The sequence below is a fragment of the Heteronotia binoei genome, chromosome 1 (genome assembly GCF_032191835.1).
Source record: "Heteronotia binoei isolate CCM8104 ecotype False Entrance Well chromosome 1, APGP_CSIRO_Hbin_v1, whole genome shotgun sequence".
NCBI lineage: Eukaryota > Metazoa > Chordata > Lepidosauria > Squamata > Gekkonidae > Heteronotia > Heteronotia binoei.
In genome coordinates, this window is record NC_083223.1 from 188,505,144 (window position 1) to 188,516,330 (window position 11,187).

The window sequence follows — 11,187 nt, forward strand, 5'->3', positions numbered from 1 at the left end:
GACAATGACAATGAGGGAATCATGCATACCTGCCTGGGGAGGTTGTTCCTAATTGTGGAGCTGCCAAATAAAAAGCTGTCTCTTGTGTACTTATCAGGGCTTTTTGTGTAGCAGGAAATCCTTTACGTATTAGGCCATGCCCCCTGATATACTAAAAGCCCTGTAAGCTCTTGGAGGATTGGCTACATCAGGGGCGTGTGGCCTAATATGCAAAGGAGTTCCTGCTACAAAAAAAGCCCTGGTATCTTCCCCAAAAGAGTTTTTAATTGATGGGACAGTCAGGAGGACATCACAACATGATCTTAATTCCTGACCAGGAACACATGGGAGAAGATGGTCCTTCAAATAACCTGGTCCCAAACCATGTAGGGCTTTAAAGGACAAAAGCAACACTTTGAATTAAGCTTGGGAGTGGATCAGTAGCCAGTGTAAATACTGTAGTATTGGGAACATATTGTCATGGGTCAGCCTGATGATACCACCTCAGATGAATAGATGGAGATAGACAGTCCCATCCTTCAAATGCTAGAGAAGATCTGCTGGACAAGGAGAAGATTTTGTCAGATGCAGAGAAAGAGTCTCATGCTGAAGCCAGCACGCCATATCCTCAGTCTCATAGCCCAGTACCTAAAACAGAAACAGAAGCCCCGCGACCTCTGGCCTCTCCCTCAGGGTTGCCAGAGAAGGTGGGCCTGGAGAGAGTTGCAGAATTTACATTGTAGTATGTGGCTGGCAGCTCAGCACCCATCAACCTCTGAGAGCCAGTTTGGTGTAGTGGTTAAGTGTGCAGACTATTATCTGGGAGAACCGGGTTTGATTCCCCACTTGCGCCTGCTAGCATGGCCTTGGGTCAGCCATAGTTCTGGCAGAGGTTGTCCTTGAAAGGGCAGCTGCTGTGAGAGCCCTCTCCAGCCCACCCACCTCACAGGGTGTCTGTTGTAGGGGAGGAAGGTAAAGGAGATTGTGAGCCGCTCTGAGACTCTTCGGAGTGGAGGGCGGGATATAAATCCAATATCTTCATCTTCTTCATCTTCTTCTTATGAGTTTGAGTCACCACAGGATCAGGCCTGACAGCCACAAAGGCTGCTTGGCCATTCATGAGTTCCACTTATCCCTGACTCAGCAGGGTTTCCTGATAAAAGCAGTCAGAAAAGGGCAAACCAGTGTGAAAGTGAGCTGTCCATAACCCTTGTATGCCTGCTATTGTTTGTTTCCTCATTCTGGACCTTGGGAAGTTTGACATTCTGGAATTTGACCTGGCTTGTACTTTTTGGATTGCCCTATTGGTTTTGACATTTGGACTACTGAATACCTGTGCTTTAATCCCTGGATTGTGTTTTGGCTACACTCTTTGTCTCTACCTTTAGCTACTTGCTTGAACTCAGACATATGCACCTGATAACTGACCCTGACCATCAGTCTAGCCACAGCATTCTGCACTAGCTGCAGCTTCCAAACACTCTTTAAGGGTACCCCCAGGTAGAACACATTGCAATAGGCCAGTCTAGCTGCAATTAAATCTAGTGGTCTGAACAACTAGACTATCTGACTGACCCACGAATGGATACAGTTAATGCACCAATCTGAAGTCCCTGATCTGCCTTTCTGCTAACCCAGAAAATCTCTGTCTTGTCAAGATTAAATTTCACCCTCATTCAGCCCAATACTAACTTCAAGTATTGGTTCAGAGCATGAAAATCATCCTCAGAGTTAAGGGGGGAAGTAGAGTCGGGAATCATTCACATATTGTTGACATTGCAGCCCATATCTCCTGATGACCTCTCCCAGTGGCTTCATATAGGTACTATATGGCATAGGAGATAAGATTGAACCCTGTGGCATCTTACAGGTCAAAAATCATGGAGTAGAAAAAGAATTTCCTCAATATTATCTCCTGAGACTGATTCCCCAGCCCAGATAGGATTCAAACCATTGCAATATGGTGCCCCTTTGTCCCAATGCTGAGATGTGGCTCAGTAGATAATCTGGTTAATAGTATCATGGCCACTGAGAGATCCAGCAGAACTAGTAAGGTCATGTTCCCCCCTGTCTAGTTCTCAATAGAGGTCATTGACCAAGGAGACCAATGAGGTCTCTGTTCCAAATTCTGTCCTGAAGCCAGATTGAAATGGGTCCAGAAAATCAGTCTTTTCCAAGAACAACTAGAGCTGAGACACAACAACCCACTTGAACACCTTCCATGAGACTGGAAGGCTAGAGAATTTTCTAACATAATAGGGCTCAGGGACTTTCCCCTCTCAAAACAGGCCTAATCCCTGTCTCCCTGAGCATCGGAAGTACAACTTCCACTGTCAAGGAAGAATTTACCACTCCCCTTACCCACTCAGCCAAGAAGGGAAAGTTTGAGAACCCAAGTGGTAGGTCTCACCTGTCTAAAGATCTTGTCCACATCCTCTGGATCCACAAGCTGAAGTTATCCATATAAATCAGACAAGCAAATGTCAAAGGTACATCATCTGGGCATTCATTTGCAAAGTAAGTAGCAAAATGATCACAGTGGGCTGTCATGTGGTCAGAGACCAAATCCTTGGGGCTATGATGTAAAAGTCCCTTAACCACATAAAACAGCTCAGGAAGATGATTGCATGCAAGATGCAATGGTAGCAGAGAAATACTGCATTTTCACCATCACGATCATATAATGAGCTCTATTGAGAGCTCTATGCCATATGCAATCAGTCTCACTCCATGTTTTCTGCCAGTGGCACTCCAGCCACTGTCCCTCTTATTTCATCACCATCAGCTCCCCAGAGAACCAGGGAAGTTGCTTGGTTCTGTCTGAGAGGAGAGGGCATTTAGGGGCAATTGTGTCAAAAGTCCAAAACATCTCTCTCTTCCACAGAGTGATCAAAGCCTTGACAGAATTGTCAGCAACTGAAGGTGGGAAAATCCCCAAGTGTGGAAAGGGAGCCATCAGATGCTTGGGGCAGACCATTTTAATACATCTAGCATCCCTGCAATGGAAAGAGGCACCTTGACAGATGGAAACATGGTAGACCACAATAAACCACAGCCAACTACTGTAAGGAAATGGGACTCACAAGTCCCCATTTCTGCTCCCATGGGACTGAAGAAGTTACTCTTCAGTCTTCCTGGGCTGCCTGTTCAACCCTGTCCCTCTTCCTCCACTCCCCATTCATCCTTTTTCTATGGGTAAATTTCTGCTGCTACCACAGATTGTCTGTTAGGAGATTGCTTGCACACTCTGTGGATAAGGGGATCAATCACTTCCACTCCCCCATTGCTCCTTGATCAGTGTGGCTGAATAGGGCTTAATGTGGTCACAGAGATCAAACGACATTAAAAATGTAAAGAATTTTAAAAATACATAAAAATGTACCCAACTGTAAGAAGACACAATGAATTGAAATAGAACAAAGAAAAGAGAATAGAACTGCAACCATCAGACCCTAACACTTTACATCCCCTAAAATGATGGACAAATAAGATCGACTGTTGATCCTTGAAACTGAAAAGCATTTAGAAATACACCATTACCTTTCTTTAGTGGTTGGGGCTCTTCTCTGTCTCAGCAATGTGTGCTCAAGAAGGAGCCAAGGTTAACATGCAGACTGTTTTGGGGTTGTTTGCAGTCACAAAATGGTAAACAGCAAAATGATTAAGAGATCTTCTTCCTTATGTACAAGGTTTTTATCACTTTACTCTCTGCCTCTTCCTCTGAACACTTTTCTTTTTCTGTGCCAGAAGGAAGACTGTATCTTTAGGTGTGATGTTGCCAATTTTCCTCCCCCTGGCTATGCATTTGCATTTTTATGGCACTGGATATCTTCATGCCTGAGATACGAGTTGTTCCCACCCCTCTTTCTCCTTCTCTCCTGCTGATCAGCAAGAGACGCTGTATAATCTTTGAGCCAGTATAGAGTGCAAAACCAATTATAATACACCTTGATACACATTTTGGAGTGTACAATATCTGGTGTGAAAGTCATTTCACCCTGGAGTAACAATCTGCTGAACATCTGAGGTTGGCAGATAATGGAGCTGTTCAAGTGATCTACAGTATGAAGCACCTAGTTTCATGAAGACAATTCTGTGACAGGGGCCGTTTTCGCACTAGCGTTTGCTCCGTCGTAGCGCCCCATTTACCTCCGGATCTTCTCTTGGATTTCGCACATCTTGCTCCGGCGCTGCGGTTTGCTCCGGCGCTACAGGGATTTTACGCCGGAGTATGTTTTTCAGCATTTTGCCGGAGTTTCCGAAAACCTCCGGATCCACTCCGGATCCACTCAGCGGAGTTTGCTGTGGGAAATCCATCCACGCCGGATCGACTGCTTTGTGGGCGGCACCCTCTCCCTTTCCGTCCTCCCACCCCATCCACCCCCTTGGCCAATCATCAGCCTTTCGCGGCGCTTCCCCGAAGTGCCGGCGCGGCCATTTTTTTTTTTAAACTTCACAGTTTTGCGTAATAGCGATATTTCGAAATTAACAAAGGGAAAAAAAAAAACCCCTCCTGGAATAGTTGCGTTATTTCGCTGTTGCGTTATCCCCCGCCTCTTCTCCCTTTAGGGGCCCCGGTGGGGGGACCGCGGCAGCCCCCCCAGCAGGCCTTTTCCAGCCAGTTCGTTTCGGGTCTAGTTTGGGGAGGGCGAGCGGGAAGGAGGCGGTTTCAGCGGGCCGGCGGAGGGGCCCCGGCAGCTTCGACTCTCCCCAGCTCAAACCCCCCCACTTCACTTCCATTTGCGCCCCGCTTGACCCCGCCGGCTTCCCGCTGCCGCCGCCACCTTGGCAAAGGGAGCCCAGCCGCCCAGAGACATTTGGCGGCGGCGGCGCTTCTCCATTGTTGGGGGGGGGGAATCTAGTGCCGGTGCGGGCCAAAGCGTTCATGTGTGTGTGTTAAAAACGGAATGCCTCCCTCAGCTGTGCCACCAGGATTTCTGGACCTGCACAAAATCGCCATGTATAAAATGGGAAGTTGGAGTCCTGCATTCTTCTCCCTGGCTACATTCCACTCGGTTAGAAAATAGACGGAGCTCGCTCTTCACACCCGCCACAGAAGGGGAAGGAGAGAATGGGGCGGGGGGGGGGGAGCTCTGGCAGCAGGAATCAGTCAGGTCCCCCGTTGCAAGCGCCAGCCGGAGAGGGGAAAGAGAGCGGAGGAAATCCCAGCTTCGCCACCCGGGAGGGAGCGAAGGGAAGAAGCTGCCACACACACACACACACAAACCCCTCGATTTCTCTCTCTTCGTTATTGCGATATTTCGCAAATTCAGAATTTGGGGGGGGAATATAGTGCTAGGAATGCTTCTGTTAATACATAAAGGACTGTGGAGGACTCTACAGCTGCAGCCAATCCATGAGCAGCAGCAGCACACGTGATGCGGTTTGTCCACGAAATGAAGGGGAGGGAAGAGCTCGATGTTACGTTAGTACGTTAGTACGTCATTACGCAACCAGACTTGCGCTTAAAAAAAAAATGATTGACAGGGCATCGAACTCAAGCCGATGCCAGTGGGAAAACGATTTGAGCCGGGGCTTCAGGGAAGGCGACTCCGCAAAGAGTCACTAGTGGGAAAACGAGAAAAATGATCCGGAGATAATTGCGCCGGGGAATAAGGGGAGCAAACGCTAAGTGGGAAAACGGCCAGGAAGTCCTCTGCAATGAATGGAGCTCTAGCTGCAGGAGCGCACAAAATAGTCTGTGGATTAGCTAAAGTCACACTTTGTAACTTCTCAGGTGAGATAAAACCTTTATGTTTCTCCAAGCTTGGTTTACATAGGCAAAAAGCAGGACTTGTCTTTTGGTGCTGCCTTTGGCCCCAGGACTGCATCAGCTCAAAAACTGCTTCAGTAGGACCGTAAGTGGTCCCTCCTCTGTCTCTAAGGCCTCTATGTGCTCTAAAAATACACTTTGATAAGCACAGCTATGTGACTTCATAACTAGAAGATTGTTGGACATGGGCATCTGTGAATTGACAGTTATGGAGGATATGTGGCTGAGACATATGTTTTTCTAGACACAGAGCATTGTGTAACAAATCTCTGAAAATTGATTCTGTGGAATAAAGTTTGAATTTCTAACAGCCTTCTGTTTTCTGCCTCACAGTTCTTGTGGAATTAGTTTATCTGCGGAAGCGTCAGATTGTGGAGCGTCATGTCCTTCCTGTGCTTTGGTACTTCCTGAGCAACATGATTGGCAATGGAGTGTTATCAGGAAAGAGTGGGAATGTGAGGACTGTGGTGGCAAAACTTACCAAGAGTCTGCACAAGCAAATGGGACATAGACTGGAGGAATATGCTTCCAGCCAATCTCAACATGTGATCAGAAACCTCCAGGACCTTCTCAACATGGAACTCCAGTGATGGTTTCTGGGGCTATTTACAGTGTCAAAAATGGGAAAAGAAAAACTGTGGTGGAGTAACACAGAAGGAGAACAAGTGTACAAAGTCCATGGATCCGATATTCATTGATGAAATAACAAGAATTGTGCTTAAAATCCTGATACTAACAATTAAGCTACTACTACTACTACACAAAACTTGTCATTTAATCAGATACAATTCAACAGGTATATAAACGTAATTGTGGACCTTATTATAATTCAACTGGTGCTGAACTCCATCCAGGTGCAATGAATGTGAAACTCCAGTCAGTAATGCCACAATCCAACCAGTAACTGCAAAACTCTTGGGGTGTGCAAAAATAATATACCAACTAACTAAAATGGGGAAAGAACTGCTAACATTCTTGTTGAGGGGTTTAATACTGGCTGTATTTTGTTGTTTAATATAATACTGGTGTCTACAAGCCCATTTCAGGTCAGACCTTATAGAACATGAAGGAGCAGAGAGGGGAAAGCAAGGAAACAAAGATTCTCCTTCCAATTTCCATGCTGATACTTTTACAAATAACACTCATGATAGAGCAAGAGGGTTACCACAAACCATGCTGTTTTATTCTCACACATGAAGGGCTGTCTGCATTCCATAATTGTATGTAAGCACAAGAAAGTACAGTATTTTGCATTAAGTGCAGAATTCTGTAAAGCAGGGGTGGCCAACGGTAGCTCTCCAGATGATTTTGCCTACATCAGCCCCAGCCAGCATGGCCAATGACGGGAATTGTAGGCAAAAAAAATCTGGAGAGCTACCGTTGGCCACCCCTGCTGTATAGTCTTGAGAAGTTCAGCTTTCATTAAAAACAAAAAAGACTATAAAACTGAGCTTGAAAATTGATTTGCTGCTGCTCCAAAGATTTTTGTTTGGGAGATGGAGATCTTGTAAGATCCTGCTCTGTTTATCCCAGAAGATTCTTTATTGGTTATTATAATATCAGGAAACTCATAACAGTTGACACTCGTTATACTTGTGTCTAGGAAGCAAAGTTTATAGCTAGAATTAGAGATTTGGAGGTATTAGGAACAGACTAAGTAAGCTGCAGTTTAACATTTCTGGTTGTTCGGTGCCTCTAAATACAAAAAGAAGGCTAAAAATACCCCCAAATGACTAAATTGCTAAAATTTTTGGTAATTCTATGGGGCTTCTTAAATTTGACATAGTTCAGAGCATGTCTTAATTCAGCCCTAGTCAGGATCCATAAGCACACACTTATTTGAAGCAATCTCTAAGGACTGATTTCATTTTAAATCTCTTAACTGAGATATTTCTTATCTAAAGCATGAGATCAGGATTTTTCAGGTTTGGGTATATTGAACCACAAAAATATTGGTATTTCTCATTATTCCCAAATCCCAATACCAGTATGGTATTTGAATTTGGGATATTTTGAGAATCCTGAATTTTTCTGCTCCCATTATACCCTGTGGGGGCCACAATAGTCAATAGTTCCCATAGGGTATAATGGGGAATCAATCTGTGGGTGGATGGGGGGCTGTTTTCTGAGGCAGAAGCAACACATTTGCAGTATAGCTGCTGGTGCCTCTCCTGAAAAGAACTACCAAGTTTCAAAAAGATTGTACCAAAGGGTCAAATTCTTTGCCCCTCCCCCAGAAGGTTCTCCAATCATCCATTGCTTCCAATGGAGAGGGAAAATGCATTTAAAGGGATCATGGCTGTGCCTGCGCTGTGGCGGCTGGCTGTAGTGCAACAATGGCACCACTAGTCACCTCCCTAAAAATGGTGACTGAATGGGGAAGAAGGTGAGCCAACAGTCCAGCTTGGCACTGCTGCAGTGGTGTCTTTGGAATCTCGCCACAGTTTTCTGTTCTAGTGTTGTGAGTTGGAGGTGGCATGATAGACAAGGCAGGCAGGACAAATGGAAGTCATGAGCTGGGGAGGCCAAGCCAAGCATCAATTAATGACAGCAGCTGGAGAGGATTGGGTTGCAAGGGCAACATTTCTCCTCTGCCACACACTCCCCTTCAAAGAGACCAGCTCCTGTTACAAGCCCCGGCCACCAGTCAGTGGGAAGGGGGGAATCAGCCCTGCAGGCCCCCTGCAGTGGCATTTTGTGCATAGGGCACCAGAGGGTGATAAGAATATGGATATGAGGATGCCCCCTGGACCTTGATGGAGTTCCACATCAGTGGAATTATAATAACATCCATGCTTACTGACCCTGGGAAAAGCTCTGCACTGTTTAAATCATTGATTTAAATTTACAATGATTTTAAAAAGGTAAAGGTGCAAGCACTAGTCGTTTCCAACTCTAGGGTAACGTCTCATCACAACGTCTTCAAGGCAGACTTTTAAAATGGGGTGGTTTGCCATTGCCTTACCCAGTCATCTACACTCCCCCCCCCCCAAGCAAGCTGGATACTCATTTTTTTGGAAGGCTGAGTCATCCTTGAGCCAGCTACCTGAACCCAGCTTCTGCCAGGATCAAATTCAGGTTGTGAGCAGAGCTTGGACTGCAATACTGCAGCTTACCACTCTGTGCCATGGCACTCTTTACAATAATTTACAATGATTAGGCATTGATAAAGTTTTCCATTCATTGTGTGGATAACATCCAAAAAGTATGGTTCTTAAAAATTTCTTGTTGAATTGTGTCTGCATTAAATGGCAAGTTTTATGTAGTGGTAGCTTAATTGTTAGAGCTCAGGATTTTAAGCACAATTCTTCTTATGTCAATGACTATCAGATCCATGTATTTTGTTTACTATTTACAGCATGCCACTTCAAGAGAGGAGCAGAAATGTGGTAAACAATTATACAGAGTTTTTCTTTATTTAACTGTGCTCTTTTCAATGTATTAACATGCTGTGGACACTTTATAGTAATAATCCAGTATGGCAAGGGTGGCCAACGGTAGCTCTCCAGATGTTTTTTGCCTACAACTCCCATCAGCCCCAGCCAGCATGGCCAATGGCTGGGGCTGATGGGAGTTGTAGGTCAAAAACATCTGGAGAGCTACTGTTGGCCACCCCTGCAGTATGGAAATTATATATAATATATTTTGCTGTAGAATGGGAATCACATATTTTTCTAAGGTTTAATTTTGTCAAATTTTGTGTCCTATAGACGTAGATTATTTTTTTAAAAAAAGAATTGTATTTACTGTTATAATTTTTTATCTCTATAAAAAAGAGCAGTTAATTTATGTAATGCACATTAGTCAAAGTAGGGCGGGAGGACGATGACAGAGATGGACCTTATACAATGGGCAACTTGATTCACTATAGCAGACTATACTTGTGTAATAGGGTGTGTGCATGTCTGTGTGCATTTGCTCATGGAGTATATGAGCATTCATTAGGTTTCCTCCCAGAATCCTGGACTTCTTTCTGTTTGTACGGACGTTGCACTAAAACACTTCACAAATTAGAGGACCCTGCTTCTTTCACCAGCACAGCTAGATGTTTCAGGGGTGAAGAAGGAAAAAGCCAACTGGCCTGAATAACCAAGTTCTGTGAAATAACAAATGTATAAGGCTTGAAGCTGTCAGAAGCCAAAATGTCTATTTTGATCAAAGGCAAAGACTGAAGCTCTGAGACAGTGATGAGAAGGCTGACTTTCCAGGAAATCTCAGAATATGTTTTGCCCTTCAGCCTAGTTCTGTGATAGTAAAACTTGTGTTAGAATGGGATCACTTTGGATTGCTAGTAGAAACTCCCATACCTGAATGTTGTTCCGTATAAAATATTCCCTTCATGCAGAAAATAAAACATTAGGAAGAAGAACAAACATCTGATATTTTATATGCAGAAAGTTTTGTTCATACAGAATTTAAGAGCATTTAATCATGTCAATCACAACCAACAATCTTTTTAAAGAAAAAAACCTTTTTATACATTTTAGAAACTGCATGTATATAATTCGTACATAATTCCATTTCAAAAACAATCTTATTTTCTTCAAAACCATAAAGAATCACAACAAATGGTACAGTTTAGGAACCAGCATACCAACTCAGAGAGACTTGAGATTACTCCTTGTGGCAAGGCATTCATGTGTTTTAACAATTTATTAATAACATATGGTTACAATATTTAATTATCTTTTTCTTATACTAACCCATATGATATTTCACCCCCCTCTCTCCAATATTGACTTCCCCGAAGTTATAAATTTGAGTTTAATTCTAAAGGCATTCATGAGACCTTTTTGATACATTGCCAGATTAGCAGAACTGGTAGATTCAGACTGAGGTCGAACATGCTCTAACCTTTTAATAAAGGTAGAGTAACAAAATCATGTATATGCAGGAACCAAATACTGTAATTGCAGAGCAGGAACTGGATTAAAGCTTAATTCTTACAACTGGCCATCAATTTTACCTGCTGTGTAGAAATGTGTATATATGAAACTCACATGATATACTAAAAAATTATCATATCTTGAAAACTCTGAGAACACGGTAGTTGCTGCTTTTATCATATGAAGTCAACAGCAATATAAACACTTAATAGTATCACATTCACAGATCTAAAGTAGCTTTTGATATTATGCAAAGACATTATGGGAGCAGCCTTTCCTATGGAAAGTCACTGCAAAGCGATGTTATCCTTCAGAAGTGGCTGTGATCATCAGCCTTACATGACCACTCTGAGAAAGTGCTGAAGTGTTGTTTAGCCACGTTGTTTGTTTTTAGTGTGGCCTTTCATATAAGTGATTTTTACTACCACCTGGCTTAATTCATCATGCCAAACAAATTGACTTGAGAAAGATTTACCATTTCAGCCACTGCTAGAATACCCAAAGAAGTAATTCCGAAGATAGAAAAGTAGAGTGGTGAATGAAATGAGC

At 43.7% G+C, this 11,187-nt stretch overlaps 1 protein-coding gene across 1 annotated transcript in view; it reads left to right on the forward strand.

The window, feature by feature from the left end:
* The window catches only part of TOGARAM2 (TOG array regulator of axonemal microtubules 2), a 112,806-nt gene extending 106,426 nt beyond the window's left edge, over positions 1-6,380 (forward strand). Inside the window, exon 19 of the mRNA XM_060244460.1 lies at positions 6,086-6,380. Within this exon, the coding sequence (XP_060100443.1) occupies positions 6,086-6,342 (257 nt within the window). The 3' untranslated portion in view covers positions 6,343-6,380. The remainder of the gene's footprint in view (positions 1-6,085) is intronic.
* The last annotated feature ends 4,807 nt before the right edge of the window (positions 6,381-11,187 follow it).